Consider the following 26,182-nt stretch of genomic DNA (forward strand, 5'->3'; position numbering starts at 1 on the left):
CCTTCTCTCCCCCCTTATCCAAAGCTGCGCTAGACTATTACCTACAAAGGGCACAATTTTCCTGCTGGCTCAGAAATGCCAGACACTGGCCTGCAGGGCCGACTCGGAAAAGTAGTGCCTCGCCTCTACCTCCTCCATTTCCTGCCCTCTCGCATCCTCTCCCTGCACTCCCACTCTTCCCACTACCACCACCACCCCCGCTTTCAAAAATAAAATTGGATACAAACTTTAATCACTAAGGACAAATATTGACGCTTAAACGAAAATGACCCAGTACAATGAGAAGGAAGCCGGAAATGTGAGCTATTGGCCCTAGGAGGGGAATTTCGGTGGAGCGGAGCCGGCGGGGTGGAGGGGGTGGCGGGGGCGCAGGGAAGGGCTGCGGCACCGCGTGCTCCCGCCGGCGTATCCCTACGCGGCTCCGCGCGGCCTCGGGGTCCGAGGCCCGCGGAGAGGGGGAGGCGAGCGCCCGAGGGGGCGGCAGCCGGCGGGCGGGGCGGGGGTGGGTGGGCCCGGCCCCTCCGATTGGTCGACGGCGAGAGAGACGCTCCCGCACGCCGCCAGCTCTGATTGGCCCAGCGGTAGGAAAGGTTAAACCAAAAATTTTTTTACAGCCCTAGTGTGCGCCTGTAGCTCGGAAAATTAATTGTGGCTATAGCCGCCTCGATCGCTGTCTCCCCAGCCTCGCCGCGGCCGCTCCGGGACGCGCCCGCCCGCCGCCCGGCTCTCCCCCCCTTTGGGCTGCTGCTGCTGCTGCTGTGACTGCTGCTGCGAGAGGAGGAGGAGGAGGAGGAAGCAGCAGGGGGGGGGAGCGGGGGGTGGGGGGGGAGACCAAGAAGTACAGTTGGGAGCGAGGGAGCTTCACCCCCGGGGCGGTGGTTGTTTCTTTTTTCTTTCTTTCTTTTTTCTTTTCCTTTTTTTTTTTTTTTTTTTCTAATTCCTGAGGGGTGGTTGCTGCTTTTGCTACATGACTTGCCAGCGCCCGAGCCTGCGGTCCAACTGCGCTGCTGCCGGAGCGCTCAGTGCCGCCGCTGCCGCCCGCGCCCCCCGCGCCCCGTTCGGCACCCACCGGTCGCCGCCGCCCGCCGCGCCGCTGTCCCGCTCCCGCGCCGCCGCCGCCGTTTCCCCCCGACGACTGGGTGATGCTGGACATGGGAGATAGGAAAGAGGTGAAAATGATCCCCAAGTCCTCGTTCAGCATCAACAGCCTGGTGCCCGAGGCGGTCCAGAACGACAACCACCACGCGAGCCACGGCCACCACAACAGCCACCACCCCCAGCACCACCACCACCACCACCACCATCACCACCACCCGCCGCCGCCCGCCCCGCAACCGCCGCCGCCGCCGCAGCAGCAGCAGCCGCCGCCGCCGCCGCCCCCGGCACCGCAGCCCCCCCAGACGCGGGGCGCCCCGGCCGCCGACGACGACAAGGGCCCCCAGCAGCTGCTGCTCCCGCCGCCGCCACCGCCACCACCGGCCGCCGCCCTGGACGGGGCTAAAGCGGACGGGCTGGGCGGCAAGGGCGAGCCGGGCGGCGGGCCCGGGGAGCTGGCGCCCGTCGGGCCGGACGAGAAGGAGAAGGGCGCCGGCGCCGGGGGGGAGGAGAAGAAGGGGGCGGGCGAGGGCGGCAAGGACGGGGAGGGGGGCAAGGAGGGCGAGAAGAAGAACGGCAAGTACGAGAAGCCGCCGTTCAGCTACAACGCGCTCATCATGATGGCCATCCGGCAGAGCCCCGAGAAGCGGCTCACGCTCAACGGCATCTACGAGTTCATCATGAAGAACTTCCCCTACTACCGCGAGAACAAGCAGGGCTGGCAGAACTCCATCCGCCACAATCTGTCCCTCAACAAGTGCTTCGTGAAGGTGCCGCGCCACTACGACGACCCGGGCAAGGGCAACTACTGGATGCTGGACCCGTCGAGCGACGACGTGTTCATCGGCGGCACCACGGGCAAGCTGCGGCGCCGCTCCACCACCTCGCGGGCCAAGCTGGCCTTCAAGCGCGGTGCGCGCCTCACCTCCACCGGCCTCACCTTCATGGACCGCGCCGGCTCCCTCTACTGGCCCATGTCGCCCTTCCTGTCCCTGCACCACCCCCGCGCCAGCAGCACTTTGAGTTACAACGGCACCACGTCGGCCTACCCCAGCCACCCCATGCCCTACAGCTCCGTGTTGACTCAGAACTCGCTGGGCAACAACCACTCCTTCTCCACCGCCAACGGCCTGAGCGTGGACCGGCTGGTCAACGGGGAGATCCCGTACGCCACGCACCACCTCACGGCCGCCGCGCTAGCCGCCTCGGTGCCCTGCGGCCTGTCGGTGCCCTGCTCTGGGACCTACTCCCTCAACCCCTGCTCCGTCAACCTGCTCGCGGGCCAGACCAGTTACTTTTTCCCCCACGTCCCGCACCCGTCAATGACTTCGCAGAGCAGCACGTCCATGAGCGCCAGGGCCGCGTCCTCCTCCACGTCGCCGCAGGCCCCCTCGACCCTGCCCTGTGAGTCTTTAAGACCCTCTTTGCCAAGTTTTACGACGGGACTGTCCGGGGGACTGTCTGATTATTTCACACATCAAAATCAGGGGTCTTCTTCCAACCCTTTAATACATTAACATCCCTGGGACCAGACTGTAAGTGAACGTTTTACACACATTTGCATTGTAAATGATAATTAAAAAAATAAGTCCAGGTATTTTTTATTAAGCCCCCCCCCTCCCATTTCTGTACGTTTGTTCAGTCTCTAGGGTTGTTTATTATTCTAACAAGGTGTGGAGTGTCAGCGAGGTGCAATGTGGGGAGAATACATTGTAGAATATAAGGTTTGGAAGTCAAAATTATAGTAGAATGTGTATCTAAATAGTGACTGCTTTGCCATTTCATTCAAACCTGACAAGTCTATCTCTAAGAGCCGCCAGATTTCCATGTGTGCAGTATTATAAGTTATCATGGAACTATATGGTGGACGCAGACCTTGAGAACAACCTAAATTATGGGGAGAGTTTTAAAATGTTAAACTGTAATTTGTATTTAAAAAGCATTCGTAGTAAAGGTGCCCAAGAAGTTATTTTGGCCATTTATTGTTTTGTCCTTTTCTTTAAAGAACTGTTTTTTTTTCTTTTGTTTACTTTTAGACCAAAGATTGGGTTCTAGAAAATGCACTTGGTATACTAAGTATTAAAACAAACAAAAAGGAAAGTTGTTTCAGTTGGCAACACTGCCCATTCAATTGAATCAGAAGGGGACAAAATTAACGATTGCCTTCAGTTTGTGTTGTGTATATTTTGATGTATGTGGTCACTAACAGGTCACTTTTATTTTTTCTAAATGTAGTGAAATGTTAATACCTATTGTACTTATAGGTAAACCTTGCAAATATGTAACCTGTGTTGCGCAAATGCCGCATAAATTTGAGTGATTGTTAATGTTGTCTTAAAATTTCTTGATTGTGATACTGTGGTCATATGCCCGTGTTTGTCACTTACAAAAATGTTTACTATGAACACACAGAAATAAAAAATAGGCTAAATTCATATATATCTTGATACTTTTGTCTCTTTTATTAAGTAGAGCTAATTTTTTAAAGACCAATCAACTTATAGGGAATTCAAAGGCTTTTTCAGCCAAACTAAAATTTAAACTGCTCCTTTAATTTGAACTGACTCTAAAAATGAAAATAGTATTTTTCCCTTTGTGAACAAATTTTACAAGGAGCAGCCTATTTAATAAACACTAGCTTTAAACAAAGTATAGGCTTTTCAGCTGATACCTGTAAGTTTCTGTGGATATACAGCAAAAAGAGATATAATTTAATTTTCTGTGCATAGCTCTTTACCCTGTGTTTATTTCCAAATCCGTTAATAGAATGCCATTTATATATTTTGTTTCAGGTATATTGTTAATAGAGCTTGGCAAATTATAAATAAATATATGTATATGGTTAGATAGAAGTGACTATAATGCACACATATGTAATATATATAGACACACAGAGCCCTTCAGTTCAGGTACAATTTGCGCTATGAATGCTGCAAACATTTTTGTTTAAATATTTGTATTTATACTTTCTAAGTCAGCATTTATTTTTGTGGCTGTTTACCCACAATGAAAGAGTTCTAATAAAGATGTGCTGAAGTTGCAATATAGATTTTGCTGAAGTGATCACCTGTTTAATGACTTGCAGATCAATGTTTATATTTTATTTTAAAATTATAACAATTTAGAATTCTAGATATTCAGAAGTAAAATGCCTCTTTTTTAATTTTTACAATGTAGAGGTATTTATTTGATTCCCTTTTAAATGTCTGTGTAATTCAATCTAGAGATTTGTTCCTTTTGTTTACAGTCATAATTTTAACTTTCCATATGCATATGTATGCATATACTGTATATGCGTATATATGTGAGACAAAATGAAAACATTTTTTGAATTGTTTCAGGCAGCCCAGTCGCTATAATTGCAGAAAATAATTAGAAAACCCTAGTAAAAGGTTTAGTAACTAATTGGATCCTGTGGTGAATCTGTGGAGGACAAGTTGTTCATTTGTTACAATTGTATAGTCTGAAATGTGTTCTGCAGTATTGGAATAAGCTGGTTACTTCTTACAATGGGCCCAGTGAAAAATAATCTGGCCCTAAGATGTTATCAGCAAACACTTAGAGAGTTGCTCAGGGGGAGGAAAAAAAAAAAAAAAGCCTAAGGGAGAAGCAAGCTTACTGGAATAGATTTGAAACCGAAATGCTGAATACTTAATATTGGAAAATAGAAGGGGGTGGACTGTGGAGTGGAGAGAGGGAAAGAGAGAGAGAGAGGATCTTTATGGTGAAAAAATAATTACCACCAAAAAGAATGCATGAGAGAGAGAGACATAAGGTGAATGATAGAGAGAGAGAGAGGCCTAAGAAAAATATATAAGGGCCAGGAAAATTAAAAGAGCTGGAACCAAATATACACAAATGGGGAATGGACAAAAATAAGCCAAGACAGCTAGTTTAATTATCTCCTTTAAGCAATTAGACATGATTTTATTTTCTCAGTATAAAAACAGTTTCACCAGAGGTCCAAATTTTCTTGAAATTTAAGTTCTTCAGAATGAAGCATAAAAATATTTCACAAAAAATTATTGTGTTAAAAGTCAAATTTATGGCTGATATTAAAAATAGTAATAAAGTCCAAGTGAATGGTTTTATGCAAAGGAAATCCCCATTACACATTTTGAACCAAAATAGCTCAAAGAGAGACATGTGTCCAAGCTGAAAAAAAGGTGATGATTTATTGTTTGCTTTTGCCATGGATTTTATTTGTGGAATAAGAATGTATTATCACAGGGGAAACATAGAATTTTGCTTACCAAACGTTAAAAAGAAAGTTGAACTCTTGTGCTAAGGTAAAGGGGTATAGATATAGAAGAAAGTTTTCCTGCATGAGTATTTTTTTTGGCCACATTAAATAAGTATACTTATTTGTATTTATAAGTGTTTATTTGGGTGACAGATAAATAGAATTTTAATGGCAAACATCATACTTTGAAGTCAAGAGTAAAACTGATTTCTTTGAATTCATAGAAACGAAGTATTGGAGTGGGAGTTCTGCTTGGACCCATGTCCAAATTACATATAATGGATATGACTAGAAGTTTGTTAGGTGTACTAGACACGAAGGTGGATATATGGAGAGAGAACTTTGTAAAGGCTTCCTGAAGCCCAATATGAACATCTCATTTCCCTTGATCTATCCTATCATCCCTCAACTTATCTTCTCAAAAAACACATGACAGTCTGGCATGGCATATAATACATTTTTGCATCGAACGGGTTGTAATGTTGTGTTATTTGTTGTCTCCAACTTTGACCGTTAAAATTAGTTTATGTCAGAAATACACTTCAAAACTTTTGAGGATTATTTTCTTTCATATTATAATTGTTTTTAATAAGATGAAGGTTATCCTTTGTGAAATTTTGGAACTGAAACTGATCACAACTTAAAACTTGAAATCCCAAATTAAAGTTTATTTCCAGGTTTAAAGTATTTTACTTGAATTTGTCTGTTGTAAAGTTAACAAAAAATATTAATATGTAAAACACTGAGAAAATGATGTAATTGAACTAGAGGAGTTAAAGTATTATTTCAAATATGTTTCTTCAGCCTGTTACAAAATTGGGAACCAAGTGAACATGAAGTCTAGAACTAACAAGGTTTAATACAAATATCCTTATGGTCATGGAAGCCTTCATGTAGTTTATGTGACTTGCATAAAATCAAAGACAGAGAGGCAAAAATTTAGTCTCATAGTGTATTGATTTTAATATATATTTAAGTTGGTGCATATTTCACCCAAATACGTGGATAAATTCAATATATTTAGAAGTCTATAGAAGTGCAGTTTTTAAAAAAGTGTATTTTCTACAACATTGCTGAGGAATTTGCATGCACTGGGAAAATTTTGGTTTTGAGAAATTAATTTTATGAACAGCTAAAGTGGTTGGTTGTGTTTGAGACTAAAAGCCTGTTGGAGAATTAGACTAACAAAGGGTGAAGGTGAAGATCATTAGAGGTTTTAGAACTGGCTGAGATGGGTTGCTGGGGTTGTGTAACTGTGCCTAGAGGGCGGGGTTCCTGTACATTCCTACTTCACCAGATAACCTGCCCCCAACACCACTTCAGCTTCTGCCAGACAGATGGAACTCTCCAGCATGAAAATCTGCGCAGCCATTCCAACAAGCAGGGTAGGTGAAACTTGAATTAAAATTCTCCCCTCTTTATTTTTCTACTTAAGGCCAGATCCTGGAGATATGGAAAGAATAGAGGTCATCTAGATTCTCTCTTTTGGGCACACACGTCTGCATTCTTCCTAAGAGCTACCTACCTGTAAGAGTTAAAAGGTGCTAGAGATCTTTCCCAGTTAGTACTTCATGCTAGATTTTCTTTTGCGTGCATTTTTTTTTTTAAGATTTCTTTTCTCTATACCAATCATTCCCCTTTTCTATTCTCCCTTCAGGGCCCTTTCCCCTCAATCACCAGCAGTTAAAATAACCCACCTCAGATTTTGGCTCCCAAAGGCATCCATTCCCCACCCTAGCGGTCAGTTCTAGGGACCTTATCCTGAGGATGTAGGCCAAGGGGGCTCCAGGCTGACAAATAGATGATGTATTGTTATGTTTTGTGCCTCTTGTCTCCCTCCCGATTTCTACTGTGTTTTGTTTTTGTTTTTCCCCACCACCTAAGGCTCTGCCTGAGGTTGTCCGAAGGATGCCGAGGAAAAGGATATCAGGACTGGAATGGCTCTTACAGCAAGATCCGTAAGTGAAAGTGCTTTTCAGAGGGGAAGGGGCAGGGTAGGGAATATGTGTAACTGACTGCTTTGGACTGAGTTTTAACGCCTGACTTTGGGGTCCTGGCCTTAAGTGTTCATCTTTTCTTAGAAAATGTTAGCAGGCTCGCTACCAACAGACGTAGCTGAAAGGATGCATAATTTTTTTCCACGTTGACAGAAATCACGGTGAATCCCCAGGTCAAAAGGATGTAGACACGGCAAAGGAACATGGAGAGAAAACGAGAAAAAATTATACGGAGAAGGGGTAGTGGGAGACTGAAATAGGTCCTAAAGTGTAAATTAATTCATTTCGTGGAAATATGATTTCTGAGTCTTATGGTTGCTACAGGAACTTCCGGGACGTTCTTAACGCTCAAAGACAGGTTTATTAGCTATCCTTATTTCAGTTAAAGCTCTTTGCTCCAGAGCCAAGAACCTGCTTCTCTCTAAAGTTCTTCTTTGGATCGCCCTTCTCTATTTGCACACTAACATAGCCAACCTTCCCCAGAGCTGGCCCTCCGCCCCCAGCTCCTTGGCCTGGGTCACACCAGGGTCCCGGTCGGATTTAGCTGGGCTGCTCCGGGTCGGGTGAGGCACTGGGTGCGTGTGGGAGTCTTCTCTTCTGTCTCTTCGAAAGACTAGGGAAATGAACACCGTTCTGGGCTTGACTTTGTCCCTGCTGGGAATATCCCAGTTCCTGGCTTTGGAAATCTCAGGCAAATAATTGATTCTTAATGCACACTTAGGAGACGTCGGTAGTACGCTCGAGAGCCTCTCTGTCCCAGAGTGGCTGAGAGCACGCGCCAGACACAGGTTGGCTCGGCCCGAAGCGAATTTGGGACTCTCGTCGCGGTGTCCTATTAATTAGCTTTTCCCGGCGCCTCAAGGACTCCGGGGTGAAGATGGAGAGATGGCATAATGGCGGGACTTGAAGTCGTTGTGGCAGGGACCCGGCAGCGTTGTTTTCTCGGGTTTTGAACCGGTGTGGAGAAGTAACTTCAGCTGCTGAGTTGGGGCCGCCCTGGCTGCGCGGTGGCGGAGGAGGAGAGGAGAAGCGCTCTCGGGACGTTGCGGCGGCGATCCCCGCAGAGGGTGAAGCCGGGCGCTGCGCAGGGAGCAGCAACATGAGGGCGCTCTTGCCCAGGACAAGCAGAGCTGTACGTTTGGGTAGCTCATATTGGCTGATGCCAAGAAAAGTGACTTCAGAACCTTGGCTGGCGCGCTTCCCTACCTTTTCCCTTTCTTCTTAATCTTCTGTGTGCCACCACCTCCCCCCAACCTTTTTTCCCCTCCCAAAGTTGTTTCCTTTTGTTTACCCGGTGCGGTTTCAGATCTCAGCACTTCTCAGCTAGTAGATAAAATTATTTGCTCTGTAATGGACATCTCTTCTCCTCTCCACTTGTTACCCCACTCGCCCTTCGCTTTCTACCCCATTTTGCTTCTCTCTGCCCAAGCCGGTGGTCCAAGGTGCAGGGGTCTCACAGGAAAACAGGTAGCCTCGGGGTGGGAATTCCCAGAGCACTGAAGGCGCCGGTTGTTGGCCAGAGGGAGGCCGGGACTCCGGTGGGCAGAGTACCCCGCGAGTGCGGAGATTCTCAGGCTGTAATCTTCAGTCTGGGAAAGGCGATGGGAAGGAAGGGCGATGCAGAATAGAGGTGGTCCACTTCTGACTCCCCCCTCACCCGCCCTCCCCTGCAAGTAAGACTCAATTTCTATGATTCAACACCGCCTTCACCAGCTCCTCTATCAAACCTTGAGGTAGGCAGACATTCTGAAAGTGTTGTGATCAGAAAAGGCATTTAAAATGATAACAAATAACTCACAAATTATGTTTGTGAGGGTGGGAGGGAAAATAAAATGCCCCATGTTTTTTTCGTGGTCTGTTGCTTAGCACATGTAATCTTTTTCCCTATCTTCGGTCCTATCTTCCCTATCTTGCAGAAAAGCCGCATAGGAGGAAAGCATGTTGAACATTTACAGATTTGAGATTCGTGTTGGAATGAGAGGGAGTGTTTAATTAACAAACATATTTGGGTGTTCATTTTCGGCTTAGGTTGAATTTGCCTACTCCGCTGGCACTCCCAGAAACTGGAGTCGTCGCTTTCAACTTTATTCCTCCTCATCTCTTCCTATTGTCTCATTCTTTGAATCAATGCGTTTAAGGTGAAAACGTATCTTCCTGCGTAGACGTTTTTGATTCCATTGATTGAGCACGAAGACTAAAATCTGTAATGGGGTTATGGAGACTTGTCTCTCAGTTCTTTCATTTTCTCATTGCTCTGAAATTTAATGACCTGATCATTGTTGTTTGAAGTTAAATTATCTGTTAAATTAGCCCTAAATAATAACTGATGATATTTTCCTTTTGGATTCGGTTGCCCTTGAATTCTTGGCCCTGGATGGGAGAGAAGTCGGAGAGAGTGTTTTGTGATACAATATTATAAAGACAATCAAAATCAATATTTGTGTGCCAGTGATATCACATAGGAAAAAATCCCTTTCAAAGTAGCTGAATTTCATAAAGAAGACATTCTTTTAAAGGCTTGTGCTTGAGAAGCCTGGATTCAAGAATGAATGTAAATAAGCATCTTTGTTGATGAAGAAAAAATATGAGCACTGTATTTTCATTACTCTCCAGAATCTAAATATTCAAACTCATCACATACTGGTGCTTGCTAATCTAAATCAATTCGGCCTTCCAGGGATACATATTCTCAAAAAGAAAATTTAACTTTTAGCAAAATCTAAAACATTGTTTTAGATGTGAATTTCTAGAAATCCAAAGTATATTTATTTCTTTGAGTCAGATACTAGTTTGTTTTGCAATCATTACATGAAACAATATTGAAACAATGCAGTTTTTGTTCTCCTTGCTTGCTTCATGGTGCTTCCATATACAAGTATAGGTGTGAGAGCTTCCATAGTGTACTGAGGAAATGACAACTTATTTTTTTTTAACAAAAGGCCCAAAGAATCTTTAAACCAAAATGTACTACAGTAGTTGAAAAAGATCTTTAAAAATAATAAGCACTATTGTGTGTTTTTCCTATTAAAATGTGCTGAATGAATAATTAGAGTCTGGGATAAAGGTTGAAAAATTCAGAGCAAGAATTAGGTGGTAATTTTATTATTTGATACTTTTACAATTTATATAATTAATGATGTCATTTTAAAGTTTGGCAAAGCTTTCGCAGAAAAAACAGTACTCCTCCCATCCCATCAGAAATACACTAGAAGGAATAAAGTAGATTCAGGTAGAACTGGCAGAAAGAATTTTTTTTCCAGTAGTAGTAGTATTAGTGGAGTTGAAAAATATACTTTTAATTATACATTGCAAGCTCTGATTGCAGGTTAGAAAGCTAAAATCGATCATTCCTACATCAATAGTGTTGTCTATTACTACATTGATTTGTGTTTATTTATGCAGAGACTTTCAGTTATTTACTTACATATTTCAGCATCTGCCTCTTGATTATTATCGTGGGTTGCTTTTAATGAAAGAGCTTATATAGGAAGCGAAACACACTTGACAGATCCATTTTAAGTAAACCTGATAGTGAATTATGGCAACCCAAGGAGATTATGAAATTACTTATTCATACTTGCTTTTTAGCAATTAGGAATCTGTTTCTGATTAAAACCTCATGCTGCTTGAAAACTCCCATTCTTTTCTTCATACATTGTATTGATGTGCTTCAATAAAATAGAAAAATAGATGATTTTGTGATGTCAGATATAATAGAATGAAACTGCTAAATGAGCTTGGTTGTCTTTTTCCATTGGCATGATGAAGTTACCCTCATAACAATAAGCTGGCCATTGGGTTTATTAATGCTGTTTATGAAAAATCAAGTAGCAATCATTTGAATATAGACATGTGTTTTAAAACATCTATTAACTCTAAATTATGCCACGGGTGCTTAGGCTGAATGAGACAATCTGGAGTTCTTGAGTATACAGTTTATATATATACTCATATTTTGTATTATTTAGCATTATGTGTGATTATAACTTACAAAGATAGACATTTCTCTTGAACTAATATCTCACAGGAATGTTATATATCAGAATTCATTTGAACAAATAGGAAAACTAAAGACCCCGTAATGTGCCTTTTATAAGCACAGAGCAACAGTGGGATATCGAGATGCGTTAATGTCTGTGCCTCTCTTATCACCATTACAACATATTGAAAGATAACTTTAAAATTGAGAGAAAAAAGTGACCTAATTTATTGAGGGCTATTTAATGCTCATGTTATAGGACTTTTATTGAAGTCTGGAGGAGTAATTCTTTCTTGTTAACAGTGTGGATACATTTAGCAAATACTGTTAACAGCCCTATTCTTCATCTTTTGCGCCAAGCAACCACCCCCAGTCCGTGCAGGAATATAACATTTTTTTTTTTTTTTTTTTTTTTTTAGAACGATAGGGCCTTGGGAGATGGAAAAGGAATTAATCTTCTCACCCTGGCGAGTTTTCCAGAAACTACTTATCCTTAGCGTCAGCGCTGTAAGAGGTGGAGCCGCTCAGTCCCGCGGGTGGCTGCAGACAGAAGGTGGGCGAGTCCTGGGACTTAAAAAGTTTTGCAGAAGGTTGAAAAGAGGAGCAGAGGGAGAGTTTTGAGTTTATTTATTTTATTTTCCTTTTTTTTTTTTTTTTTTTTGTCTTGTGCCAAGCCCTTGAAGTTAACGTAGCGACGACGTGGTCCTTGTAGGACCAAGCATTCTTGGCATTCTGTCGAGATTGAGATTCCAGAGCATCGGATGAACGGGACTTATAGCTAAGGCGTACTCACCCACCCCTCCCTTCGTCTTTTTACGCACGCAGCAACTCGTCCTCACGTGCATAGGGGTAGTGGACAGTGTTGACTTGAATTGCTGTCCCTCGTTCCAAGCCTTTCCTGTGAATGAACCCGAAAACACTCGACAGGTCGTGAATAATCGTTTTAATGAGTGTGCAAAGCGTGCGACGGGGTGCACCGAGCTGTCGGGTTAAACAAACAACTTGTACCCTGACCAAATCCGATTGTTAAAGTGCAAAGTGATGTCAGTACCATTTCCATTGCCTTTCGGAAATCCACAGATCTGACACGCGGGAGTCCAATTTTCCCCATTAAAGAAAAATAACAATATTTTTCGACCGTGTATGTGATCTTCTTTAATATTAATCTGAGCCAAACAAAACCTCATTTGGAGAATCAGAGAATTAGTCGTGTCTCTCTCAAAGAACAAATTGGAAGAAAGGAATAAGGAAAAAGAAATCAGAACAAATATAAAATGTCTGAGGGATAATTTCTTCTTGATAGCTCACATATCACTGCTGATCAATGTTGTAAAAATCTTCCTTTTATATATTGCTTTATAGCTCACTAAAGACGGATGTCAGGTTACTTGTATCTAAACAACTGGACTGGTAATTTAGTCTTGTACTAAGATGGAATTTGTAGACCTGTAAGGGCTTTTTCTATCAAGCATTTAATGAAAATATTTGTTGTTTGTATATTAGCCTGTGAGAGAATAAAGGTATAAGTAGTTTGCACATTTGTGCTTTCAAAGAAAAGAGTTTGGAGGAAAGTAATGGAAAAGGAACCCTATTTGGCTATTATCTAAAATCATAACAAAAAAATACAAATGAGATTTTCACTGATTATACCCTCCCCCTTTTTTTGCAAAACTGCACTGGAAAATATTTTCTTTCTCATTCAGTAAGAAGACTTATTTGAAATCAGTCGCATGTTCTCCCTTCCTTTTTGATTCTTTTATCTTCTTTCATAATTCCAAATATTAAATATCACATGAAGATTATGAAAAAACTTCAAAAGATTTTCATAAAATCTTTTACACATTCCCTCTAAAAAATCTGTGGAAAGAAGAAATGTGTAAAATATTTCCCCTACCAGCATTTTTTATATAGTCACAATTCAAACAAAATGGCCATGATGCTTGGAAATCAGTATTCTAGTGCCACAGATCTAGCTTCTTCAACTCAGTAACAACATAGGGAGACCAAAGTTTATATTTTTGTTGGATTAAGTATTATATAGTACATATTTTCTATATGAAAGACAGAAAATATATGATTCCCTGCAATCTGCAAGGTTATTTGTTCTCTTTTAATTGTAATCCATTTGGAGAAATGAAATTTTAGGGATATAGTACACTTGAATGTGGAAGCTCAGCATTTACTCACTTAACTCCTATTGGCCATAATGTTATCTACATATCTGTGTCTGTCTGTTGTGACCATCTACTTCACATACAAATATGTCTATATACAACTGATAGCAATTAAGAGAGTTAATTCAACTAAAACATACAGCTGAGGTATTTGATAGAGTAAGCAATTTTTAATGTAAGTCATTGTAGTTATGTTATTGTGGTTGCTAGTTTTTATACATCTGTCAATTTAGCACCAATTGGATAAAATGGAAGAGACTGAAATTCAATTTCCATCATCAAAACTTGGAAAAGACAACCAGGGTTTTAGGACAGTGTTTTTGTTTATTTTAACTGTTCTCTAGTAAATATCCGTATCAGATTATCAATTCAGAATATCCTTTATTTTGTAGGAAATTTAACAGAAAAATTAGTATTAAATCCTAGGGGCTTACAATTTTTAATTGTTTTAAATATTTTTGGGTAGGCCAGACTGTGCAGTTTTTACCTAAACAGATTTCTTCTCTGTGGGCTGGAGTTGAGGAATTTCAGGAGTCACTCAAAGAACTGCATCCATTTCTGCTTTAGATACACAAACAGCAAAGCTAGAGGGTATGTCTGTTTTTGTGTGTATATATGTAGTTAAAGAACTATGCTATCAAAACATTAATTATATTTGAAAGAGAACAGAGCATGTTATGAAGAAAATTGCAATATTGAATTTATATTCCACAGAATCTGTCTGAGAGGGCTGAAATTGTATACCTGTCTTATATGATGCACCCTCTTCAGAGAGGTGCCTAACAAGAGCAAAGAGATGAAAGAGTCAGACTTGGAGGGGAGTGATCTTAAATGTTTGGTTGGTCCTGAGCAGAGGGAATCCACATGAAAATGCAAATCACATGAAGAACATACATGGGATCTTTGTTCCCTGTCAACAAAAACAAATAGAATTTTTTTTTCCTCTATCAAGCAAATACAGAATAATCTTAGCTGAATTTGGGGGAGGGGGAGTGACTGAATGACTAAGAAAATTTCAGTTATCATATTTTTTTATCCCCAAGTCCTATTTATTTCACAGCTGCCAAATTTTATGTCCAAAATTTAGGTTCTTTTCCTCCCAAATCCTACATTAGTATGAATCATCCCTGATCATTTTTAGTTTTTGGCTTAATTACTAGTTTTCAGCTTTAAATTACCAATAAACTAATTAATCTGACTAATCTTTCTAAACTTCTGTTGAATAGTATAATAGCTGCAACAACAACAAAAATAAATAACAAAAATTACAATAATGACAAAAATAAACTGTTAATAATAATAATGCAAATAATAGCAGAAACAATTTTAAAATAATTTATCTGGCTGACAGGATGAAGATGTAATCCATTTCAGTCTGAAATTTGTGGTTCACAGCTGCAGTCAGGCATTTCTCTGATTTCTTGTTTCACTGGTTAAATGGATGATCTATTCCAACCCAAGTTTCCTAATAGAGACTCCCTTGGTCTAATATGGTAGGTCTTTTTAATGGCACTGAGTATTTTTGTATCCACTCCCCTTTATTGCTATGGACATGCTGCCCTGCAGATGACATTCCCAAATAAACCAACCTTGACGGGGGGTGGGGACGGGAAACTGGGTGCGGAGGCAGACATGTGAAAGGATTCTTGGGTAGAAGGACCAGGTGCCTTCTGACTGGAGCCCTGCTGGTGAGTGGGCAAGTTGTCCTATTTGGGAAGCAAGTTCACAACGCTGAGGAGTTTGAGAAGGGCTGAGTCACTGAGGTTCCTGTGAGTCCAAAGTGATCACTGGCCCTAAGGAAGCCAGCCCATAGGGCAAGACATAAGAAGTAGGAATTAGATCCCCCAGGATGAACTCTTTTGATTCCTTTAGGGATAGAGAGACATAAAGAGGATAATGAAGTGAAGGGAGTATACCTGGAGGGAAGACAGCAGGTTAAAGATGTTAGTAACTGGTGTTGGTCTGGCAAGTAAATCTCAGCCCATTTCTTCAGGAGAAGGGAAAAATGCTTTTGTGAGCTGTAAACTTGCCAAGGTTTATTGTTTAGGTGAAAGAACAGCCATCAGTTCCTAGGACTAGGCTTGAAAGTATCTGCCAGCGAGTCTGTGTCTGCAGTAATCCAACTCTCCTCTCAGCCCCATGTTCTTCCCATCTCATGAACCCCCAGGCACCACTATCCCCCCAAAAAGAAAATGAACGAAAATTTAAAAATGGATTGGGAGGGAATTAGACTCAATATTTATCAGGAAGATATTGAGGTGAAAGCAGGTTGTTTTATAACTAACTTCCTTCTTTTGTGAGAGGGAAAAGAAAGCTGGTTAGGAGAGGAAGGGTGATTATGGAAGAGAACAGAGACTGAGACAGAAATTCTTTGGCAGTCCAGCAGCTAAGGCCAAAGGGAGAAGGATCTTAGCTATAGAAGGACAATTTTAGGTCAAGGAAGAGTAACCATTGAACATATTTTCTTTGTTCTGTTTTCTTGAAAAGTAATATAGCCTAGTAATGTATGTAAAAGCAAGATCTGTACACCTTAAAAATTATAAAGAGAAAGGCATAAATATCAAAAGCAACTTTTATCCTTTAGAAAATTTTAATGAAGATATTGTCTTCAAACTTACATATACACACTATCCCAAAACCAAACAGTAGTTGAAGGAAGAAAGGGGGGTGGGGGGGAAAGGATACAACTTCCCTGCTGTAGTACCATGCATCTGTCTTTTCACCTTTCACGGCAGGGAGGCTGAACAATCCTCTTTCATTTCATTTCTTCCTAGTCTTTTCATTGTAAAAAGTATGAGAAAAATTCCAGCTCATGAGAATATTATTTCACTAAAGATCAGCAAAGAATGAGGAGCTTTCATTTCTGATGATAAATTCTCTGAGGTGATGTTCAGTCTTATCTCGCCTAAGTCTGCAATGGGAGAAATGCAGCTCTGGCTGTAACTATGTATCAATCTATTCTTCAATGATACCCCCAGGCTTTCTCACTGCACTAATCATAACTACTAAATTCACTCCAACTCTTCTGGAAGTACAGTTCTGCAACTTGAAATCAAACATGAGCTTTCCATATAAAATGAGATTCTAATTAAAATAGTATTTTAAGAAAAATACTGTTATTATGATAGTTTCTTCTTTGTTTGAATTGTTCCTTTGATTAAGAAACAATCACTTGTTTCAATAAGAAAATGAAAAGAAATCAGCACTGCCAGTAAATGTGGCCTTCAATCCTGTTACATTTACTCCCGACTGGCTTTTGAGAATTTATTTTCCAACATTTTGGTTTTAATAGTATATAACTGAGAACCTCCAACTCAACAGAAAATTGCATAACTAAAATAAATTGTGTAATACTTTTGTCATGACAGAAAAAAAACAATAAAAGCAGTTATTTCAAAGTAGTAAGTCATGCAGACACTATTACACATGCAGAGTTTATGGACCCATTTAACAAAATTAATATGCTTCTATATCGCAGTATCTTAATGACTGTTTAGCTAACCAGATACTTAAACCATATATTTAAATGCTTATGCACCTATATTACATATACCATGCTGCATATGGTTCAAATATGTATGTTCTTTACAGAAACTGAAAGCTGAACAAATAGTAGTATTTCTAAGTTTTTGATTACTCATAATTGGGATTTACATGCGATCTATAAACACTGAAGGAAAGCCAGAACCACTACATTTTGCTTAGATTACATTATGAATCAAATAAAGGGTTCTTTCTGTCTTGGGGTGTGCAAGAGTGAGGAATTTAGGGGTTGATAGAATTAAGATATATTTTTTTTTTCAGTAAGTCAAGATGCAGTAATTTTCTTCTTCTAACATTCTACTACTAAGTAAAATAAACATATACAGTTTCAAAAGCAGGAGCCGTAAGCCCAAGTCAAGAGATGATATTTCAGAAAAGATATTCAAATGAAGCTCAATAACATTTTTTCCAACAAAGAAAATTTCAAGGCAGATACAGCCAGATCTGTTGCACAAGTGGCAAAGCAAAATATTTTAGTAATGGGCTGTAGGGGGATTTAATGGACTGACACTCTGAATATTTAAGAGTAATATTCCTTTGAAGAGAATTGCATGATCGTCTATCAAGCTCCTTAAAAGGGGTGAGGGAAGGAAAGGTTTGGAGGGTGGATTATGTCCAAGCATCTCAGCTATTGCTAGTGGTGAAAAGATATGACCTGGGTAGAATGGGAAAGGTTTTGATGACATGAGAGGATCTGCAAGAGTCTATTGGCCCTATCATGTTTATTCTCTTTTAGGTACACATTTCAAAAACATATCCTTTCCAACAGGCTCTCGTTTGCAGTCGCGGCTTCACAGACAACAACCAGCTTGCATTCAACTGTGGTCCAATGCATCAGTCTAGTTTTAAGAGGAAAACAATGGACAGGAAAAATAAAGTTGCAGTCTTATCAATGAAATTCTTATTCTCAGTTGGAGAATAGGGAAAAGGGAGGCTCCAAAACAGGGTGATGGGAGGGGAATAATAACTCTTTAGGTGAGTTTTGGGAAAATGCTAAGTAAAATGCTGTTCAGAAATTGGGATTAATCGAGCAGTTTAAATACAAATCTGCCGGAAATTGGAAATCGTGCTCTGTGCGAATGAAAATGAAAGACTTTATGCATATTCTAATTTTCTCTCTTTGGCTGCTATTTTAGAGGAAGAGACTTCTTTTGCTGATGGTGGGACTTTTTTGTTCTGCACAGGAAATGTGTAAATGAACACAAATGTTTTTTCTTTTGCCTTTCCATTCCTCTCTTCCATTCTCCCCTCCCCCTTTCAACAATCTGAAGTTGTTAGGGTCCGCAGTTCTGCCGCCACCGATCCCAGTGTTACTTCCCATTCCCAGGATGTTAGAGGGCAGGCAATGTAGGCAGGACAGGAGAGTTAGGGCTCCTCTGGAAATTAGACCTTTGGAAATCAATGCAGAGTTTCTATTACATTTCTGGACATTCAGAGAGCTAGAGGATGAGAAAGACTCTTGGTTGAATATGATGAAAAATCATCTAGATGAAAAATCGTCTAGAAAGTCACTTCCTCTCAAACCGAATTCTCAGTGACAACTAGGTGGAAGAGAGCTTAAAAGTGATTTTATAAACCACGCTGTGAAAACCTACTGACGATCAGTCCCCTGTCCAAACACTTTTCCTCCCACTCCTTTGGGAACATACAGGGATGGTGTATTTTAATTACATTAAAACCAGCAAGAAACTCTTGTTTTATTCTGATGTAAATCAGTCACCTAATGCTGAGAAGGACTGAAGTGGCTCATATGGTCGTTCTGTGTTTTGTAGAATACGTAGGGGACTCCTGAAATGTGTGGGATGTAGGTAGGGGCGGGAGCGACTCTGTGGGGAGAGAAGGGAGAAAAAGATTGAGAGAAGGAAAGAGAAGTGTATTTGCAAGGCAGGCTGACAATTTCTCAATTAATTTGGGGCAGAGACAGAAAGACTGCGAGTTTCTAGCTTCTTTTCTATACCTCAGATAAAAAACTGAAGACAACCTTATTCTAATAACTCAATTTAAAAAGAGCCCCCCTGCGTACGTCCCCGCACCCCTTTCGCCCCAGCGGCCGCTCACAAAGCGCCACCCGCGCCTCGGGCGCCCGCAGAGGCCGGAGCCAGTTCTCAGCCCTGATCGCCGCCAGCCGCCCAGGCTTCGGGGAAGGAGGGAGGGGAGAATAATGCGCCCCTCTTTCAATAAACGCCACTGCCAACCACTCCAACAGACACACTTTCGGTCCCCCGCCGGAGCTCCGGTGCCCCCGAGTGACCGCTTTCTGCGATCGCGTCCGCCGGGACCCCGTCCCTCTTTCCCCTTCAGTCTTCAGGGAGGGGGCGGCGCTCTGCATTAGCGGGGCAGTTCAGCAACCCCGACCCCACCCGCGTGGCTCCAGGCCCAGGGGTCCGTTCACTTCCCCGTCCGGTTTGGGGGACGCCAATTCGCCTAAGAAAACCCTGGGAGAAGAGCGCGGACCCTTCACTACAAACCTCACGTCAGGGTTACAGCCACATTTAGGAACCTCTTCGGAAAAGCTGAGAAATCACTGTTTTGCAAAAAGCCTTCTGTACTGTGATGGGGCTTTGTGGTGAGAGGAACCTCTGAGAGGCCTCGTGCGACTTGAGTTTAGAGTCACGCCCTGCCCAGCGACATTCTCCCGCGCACGGGAGAACCTGCACTTCCGGTCTCCAACCCTCGCGGGCCGTGACTCTTCCCCTCCCCCGCGCCGGGCCCTGCATTTCCGGCCCCCTTGCTCTCCTGCACTTCCGCCCAGTCACATGGATGATGGATAGCGTTGGGAGCTGTTTTCTCTATCTTCCGGGTGGCTGCTGGGATCCTAAACTTGTTTCTTTAATTTCTCTTTAAAAATTGAATGTCCTTTAGTTTTTTTCACTTCCTTAAATTTGAGGGTCGAGAAAGCTAGAGGTGGAGAGAAAAGGCTCATTGAAGACAAATCTTTTTTGGCTTTTCAGATCCCTTGCCCCTTTCTGAATTCCCTGTACAAATTCATACCAGTAACTGAGATTTAGGCCTCCAGGGCCTAGGCCAGTGTCTGCACTTAGTAGGCACGCAATACATGTTGAAAGAATTACTGGATAAATGATATTCTGTCTTTAGGCATATTGTGCCTAGGGTTAATGGGTATCTTCAAATCAGGTGACTTCTGTTTTTGGCTGAATTTAGTTGAAAAGTTGATAAATACATGGTTTTTACAGGCACTTAAGTGTTATTTATTTAGGGACTCCCCAAAACAGGTGTGGGGAAAATCACCAAAAATTGTTGGAAAAATATATATATAGGGTTTTTGTTGTTGTTGTTTTTTGTTTGTTTGTTTGTTTTTTCTGATACATGGTCTTGCCCTGTTGCCCAGGCTGGAATGCAGTGGCGTGATCTCAGCTCACTGCAACCTCTGCCTATCCAGCTCAAGCAGTTCTCCTGCCTCAGCCTCCCAAGTAGCTGGGATTACAGGCACCTGCCACCATGCCCAGCTAATTTTTTGTCAGAGGGGTTCTCACTATGTTGCCCAGGCTGGTCTGGAATTCCCGACCTCAGGTGATACGCCCACTGGACCTCCCAACGTTTTGGAATTACAGGCCTGAGCCACCGCACCTGTGCTGAAAATATTTTCTTGGACTTCTTTCTACATATGAGGTAAAGTGCTGTGATTTTTAGGTTTTTGAGTTTTATCAACTCTCACCCAGGCTGGAGTGCAGTGGTGCCATCTTGGCATACTGCAACCAACCTCCGCCTCCTGGGTTCAAGCGATTCTCCTGCCTCAGCCTCCTGAGTAGCTGGGATTATATGTGTGCACAACCACGCCCGGCTGATTTTTGTGTTTTTGGTAAAAACGGGCTTTTGCCATTTTGGCCAGGCTGGTTTTGAACTCCTGACCTCAAGTGATCCTCCCGCCTCAGCCTCCCAAACTGCTGAGATTGCAGGCATGAGCCACTGTGCCCAGCATTTTGCTTTCTTTTAAAACAGCTTTATTTGATAAGAGGTCAAGACCTTATGAAATGAATTTAAATTCTCGTAGTGAATTTGAGGCAGAAACGACGACTCCTCTTTTATTTTTCCTGCTGCTGTATTATAGTTTAATTCACTTCCGTGTTGTCTTCTGTCTCATTCGGCAGTTCTTGTTCTCTATAATAACTTTTGTGTTTAAATGCCAAAAGAATTTTTTGGTAACCAGTTAAGAGTTGTGAAGTTGTGAGACTGAATTCAGTTGCTCATCATGTTTTAAATGCATATCTACTCAGCACTGGTTGTGTAATCCACAGTCTGTTCCCTAGAGCATTTAATGACCCACGTTCATTGACTGTAAAATACTCAAAATATATAACCAGTGAGCTAGTAATCATGACAGTGATTTGAAATGTTATAGTTGCAAGTCAATATAAAGCATATTTATTAGCATCATTATTAAGAGGTGTCAGAGGGATACAAATAAGACCTGCTCCTACCCTCTGGGAACTTACAATCTGGTTGGGCAAAATAATGAAATGTAAATTGATAGAAACAGCTACTAACCCATATTCGGTGTCTGGCATATTGAAGGCATTCAGTAAATAATTACCTCACAATAATTGCAGTCCTGTCATTCTTATAATAGAATATGATATTGATAAGAAGTAAAGGAAGGAATAATTAGTAAAACTTTAGGAAATGAATTTGTCCTGTATATGTCACACGTGGAGATTGGAATATGCAAGTTGATTGTGTGTAAGAAGAATAAAGGGGGCATAAATAAAGATGAGAAAGACGTTTGATGAGATGGAGTTTGGTGGTAAATTGAAGGAAAACTTAAAGACCATTCAGAGGAGTTTCTACTTGATAGTAGAGGTAATAAAGACCCATGGTGGCCCTACGAGCAGAGGATGACATTACTAAAATTGAGTTTTATTTTAAAAATGATTCTAGGCTGGGCGCTGTGGCTCATGCCTGTAATCCCAGCAATTTGGGAGTCCGAGGTGGGCGGATCACCTAAGGTTAGGAGTTCGAGACCAGCCTGGCCAACATGGCGAAACCCTGTCTCTACTAAACATACAAAAATTAGCCAGGTGTGGTGGCATGAGCCTGTAATCCCAGCTACCCAGGAGGCTGAGGCAGGAGAATAGCTGGAACCGGGGAGGCAGAGCCTACCAGTGTATCTGAGATCGCGCCACTGACCTCCAGCCTGGGCAACAGAGCAAGACTCTGTCTCAATAAAATAAATAAATAAATAAATAAATAAAGATTCTAGCCAGCAACTGAATATAGGGAAAATTGCAGGAGGAAAGATTAGTGCAGTTCTGGAATGGGGTACTGTTAGAGAATGGCTATAGTCAGAGTTATCTTTACGTCCCTTCTCCTCAATTTTTATGCAATTGAAATAGCATTGAAATGATGAAATCAGGAATGAATCTTGCATAGAACAAAAGCCAGAGTACCACTGGAATCAGTACTACCCCCTTATTCTTCATTATTGATAGTGACAGGGGATGTTAGACATTGAGAGAAGGCAACTAACCCCAAAATATTTTCATCACCAGTTAAGCTCTAGATATTTTTTTATTTTGCATTTAGCATATCCACCCATTATGCAATTGCAGTGGTTCTCAACTGGGGTGATTTTTGTCCCTTTCCTCCCCTGGGAGACTTTTCACAATGTCTGGAGACATTTTTTAGTTACAGCACCTCTGGGGCCACTACTGACATCTGGTAGATAGAGGACCAGTGTATTGCTGAACATGTTAAATTCACAGGATGGACCCCCATAACCACAGACTACTATGTCCAAAATGTCAGCCATTCTGAGCTTGGAAAACCCTCAGTTATGGGAATGAAGCATGAGCTCCAACTCTGGAGAGCTGCACCATGAGTCCCAGGTCTTAACTTCTATTATGGCAACAATTTCAATCGAAGAAATGTTTTGCTTAGTGAGACAAATATAACTCTGAATATCCCAGTAACTTTGCCTACCCCTGAGGCCTTAGAAACAAGAAAATCAGAAGGGTACCTGCTTGGATTTTCTACTTTTTATAAAATAAAGTTAGAAATCTTCTTAAGGATTTGTCTTCATCTAAATGTTATTTATTAAATTAATAAAATGTGCCTTTGGAGTTGCTTAGCAACTTATGGAAAGCTTGCTTTTTAGAAGTTCATTTGTTTGTTTAAAACCTGGATAGGTTGCATATTATTAGCTACATTACATAAATCAACAAAGAAATGTACACTGAAAATGGAATAAGATGTTTCAACACATTTTCTTCTCTCCTGTCTGGCAATTAAAACACTCTAATTGTCTGGTAGAATTGCATCAAGTATTTGACAAACATTATTTATGTATGAAACTTCAACATAATATTGAGTATGTAAGAGAACCAAAGGGGAAAAATTAAACAGGTTTGTCATAAAGTATGTGTTTATCTTAACCTTTCTTCTTCAAAAATCTTATCTACTAAGTAGTTTTATCAGACACTAATTATACGCTTTCTGAATAGAATTTCTCCAACACCCTTCAGTGCCTGCACCCTTTAATCATATCTCATTACATCTACCTAATCCATATCTTTTTCGCATTGCCAGGGCTCATTAACAGTTTTAAAAGCCAATCTTGGACATTATCACTCCTCGTAATCGAAATGAAAATAATGCCAATAATGTTGTATTTCTAAAATAAAATGGATTATTTAAATTTTGTTCCGAAGCCATTTCTTCTTTAAATATTAATGAGAAATTAACTTTCAAACATGCATTAAGCTAGCAGGACTGGTAAGATGTGTCTGAAAACCCTGAAGCACCTTTTCAAAGAAGTTATTTTTATAAGCTGTTTTAACAGTGGATCATCAGTCACTTTGAAGGGAAGTGATCCTTGATTAACAGTTGGCTGATATTGTGTTTCCACAGATGTGTGGCAGCAATACAGGTGCTATGCATGAAATAGTACAGGTAATTCACAGGATAAATGCATTTTCTTTTTCTGATGGAAAAAGATGAAATGCTTCTTCGTCTTTATATACTGCCCCCATTTAATAGTTATTGACAAGACAAACCAAATGTGTCACTGAAATAATGAACTACAGGCACTGCGTTTCCCATAAATTTAAAGAAATCATTGGCAATTTGGCTAGTACTTTATTCCTTTTGATTTCCTGTTTTTAAAAAAGAAAACCCTTACAAATCCTCAGTTACATGACTAAAGTAGAGCATCATGATAATGACTTTTTGGGACTTGAAAGTCAAATCTTGTCTCTCAGAATATAATTACATAGGACTAACAAGTTATTCTCTAAAATGGAAGCTTCCTCCACCATTATAATCAAGCTTCAGATTCTTTCTTGAAAGTAATCAGGAAAAGTTTACTGGCCCATTATTTATTTATTTATTTATTATGCACATACTATTAAGTTACAGAGTTCAAAACAACCACTAACTAAAAGTCATTGTCCAAAAGTACAGTTTTTTGAGGTGGTGTGCACCTGTGATCCCAGCTACTGCAGAGGCTGAGGTAGGAGGATCACTTGAGCCCTGGAAGTCAAGGCTGCAATGAGCTATGATTGTGCCACTCCACTCCAGTCTAGGCAACAGAGAGAGATCCTGTCTCAAAAAAAAAAAAAAAAGTACAGTTTTTAGACAAGTATCCCAAGCTATTGTTCATTAGTAGTGGAGACATAATAAAGTTTTCATTCTTCTTTGAGTTATTTTCCCACTCATTAGTTTAGCCAGATAGCAGTGATCTCTTATTTTAAGTGTTTTATCAGCTGTTTCTTCCAGTTTTTCTTTGGAGTATATGTATTTTTTCTTTTAGAATTTTGTGTTTCTTCTGATTTCTCTCCATTAATATGGCTCATCTTGTTGCTCACTACAGAAACTTTTTAAGCAGAATCAAATGAAACCATATAGTTGCTGAGTTTGGTTTGTATTGTCATATCTTTTATAGTTGTACCGTTGCTAATAATCAAATACAGTAATACAATTAGATGTGTAGAATCCATAAGATTTTTTTTTTCCAAGACTTCCTTGGAATTTTCTCTTTTAAATTCCTTTTATTTCCTTTTATTTATCTGTTTATTTATTTATTTTTTTGAGATGGAGTCTCGCTCTGTCACCCATGCTATTGTGCGGTGGCATGATCTTGGCTCACTGCAACCTCTACCTCCTGGGCTCAAGCGATTCTCCTGCCTCAGCCTCCCGAGTAGCTGCGATTACAGGCACCTGCCATCATGCCTGGCTACTGTGTGTGTGTGTGTGTGTGTGTGTGTGTGTTGTGTTTGTGTATTTTTGTAGAGATGGTGTTTCACCATGTTGGCCAGGCTGGTCTCGAACTCCTGACCTCAGGTGATCCACCTGTCTCAGCCTCTTAAAGTACTGTGAGCCACTGCACCTGGCTCCTTTTATATATGTAATCATATTTTTGTGTGTGTGTGGGATAACATTGCACCTGCTCGGTTATGCACAAGTAATTTACCTTTCTTTGCTTTACTGAAATAGCTTGAGTATTCAGACCTTACCAAATTTTTATGGTGACATGATAGACAATACTTATTTAAATAAAATTTCCTTCATTTTATTATCAATTAAATTAACTCTATAATAAAAAATAAAACTTGGTGAACTTAACAACATAGCAAATCACCATAACAATTTTAAAATTGCAAACATGGTATTAATATACCTTAAAATTGTTTTTGCTTTGGTAATCAAGTTTTTATCTTTATTTCTCTTATTAAGAAATTTTGCCTTTTCTATACTGATAATCTTTTTCCTTGTCCTTTTCATGTTGTTATTTTCAGAGGTTTTTCATTAGTCAATACAGTGAAGGCTGGCATGATCATCAGCTTCCCATCCAATAATATCTACTCATCAGTGTGCTGTTGTCAATCAGAGATTTTCAAGTATGAGTTCTCCAACTCAAAGAAAAGTAGCTGGATCCAGGAAGAAAGGCATTTGGGGAGGAACAACGTTCTTTACAGTGCTCATGATGTGTCTCCAGAGAAAGTTACTTCAGCACTAAAAAAACAAACAAACAAACAACAACAATAAACAACTTTCCTCTACAGTATCTTCCAGGGTCTAAACTATTAGACAGGTTCCTAAGTTTATCCAGATCTCTCCTATGTCTGAATTCTTGGTCATCTTCCTTGCCTCTGGCTCTACAGGTAAAGAAGAAATAATAATAAAGGAACAAAAATTA

The 26,182-nt window shown here is 41.0% G+C and overlaps 2 protein-coding genes across 2 annotated transcripts; both read left to right on the forward strand.

Annotated features, from left to right (window-relative positions):
• The first annotated feature begins 75 nt into the window (after positions 1 to 75).
• LOC107968133 (uncharacterized protein encoded by LINC01551) lies at positions 76 to 26,182 on the forward strand. The gene is made up of 5 exons (XM_054665932.2): positions 76 to 111; positions 317 to 581; positions 6,662 to 6,723; positions 7,223 to 7,296; positions 25,782 to 26,182. Exons 1-5 carry the CDS (start codon positions 76 to 78, stop codon positions 26,029 to 26,031), a joined length of 687 nt encoding a protein of 228 aa, XP_054521907.2. The 3' UTR covers positions 26,032 to 26,182.
• On the forward strand, positions 599 to 3,532 carry FOXG1 (forkhead box G1). The gene has a single exon (XM_054665931.2). It carries the CDS (start codon positions 1,143 to 1,145, stop codon positions 2,610 to 2,612), a length of 1,470 nt encoding a protein of 489 aa, XP_054521906.1. The 5' UTR covers positions 599 to 1,142; the 3' UTR covers positions 2,613 to 3,532.

Source organism: Pan troglodytes, chromosome 15 (genome assembly GCF_028858775.2).
Source record: "Pan troglodytes isolate AG18354 chromosome 15, NHGRI_mPanTro3-v2.0_pri, whole genome shotgun sequence".
In the NCBI taxonomy this organism is placed as follows: domain Eukaryota; kingdom Metazoa; phylum Chordata; class Mammalia; order Primates; family Hominidae; genus Pan; species Pan troglodytes.

Coding starts and splice junctions, on each gene's coding strand:
- LOC107968133 (XM_054665932.2), top strand. CDS start 76: ATGCCAGACACTGGCCTGCAGGGCCGACTCGGAAAA. Junction 112..316: donor TGCAGGGCCGACTCGGAAAA/GTAGTGCCTCGC, acceptor TATTGGCCCTAG/GAGGGGAATTTCGGTGGAGC. Junction 582..6,661: donor CAGCTCTGATTGGCCCAGCG/GTAGGAAAGGTT, acceptor ACACCACTTCAG/CTTCTGCCAGACAGATGGAA.
- FOXG1 (XM_054665931.2), top strand. CDS start 1,143: ATGCTGGACATGGGAGATAGGAAAGAGGTGAAAATGATCCCCAAGTCC.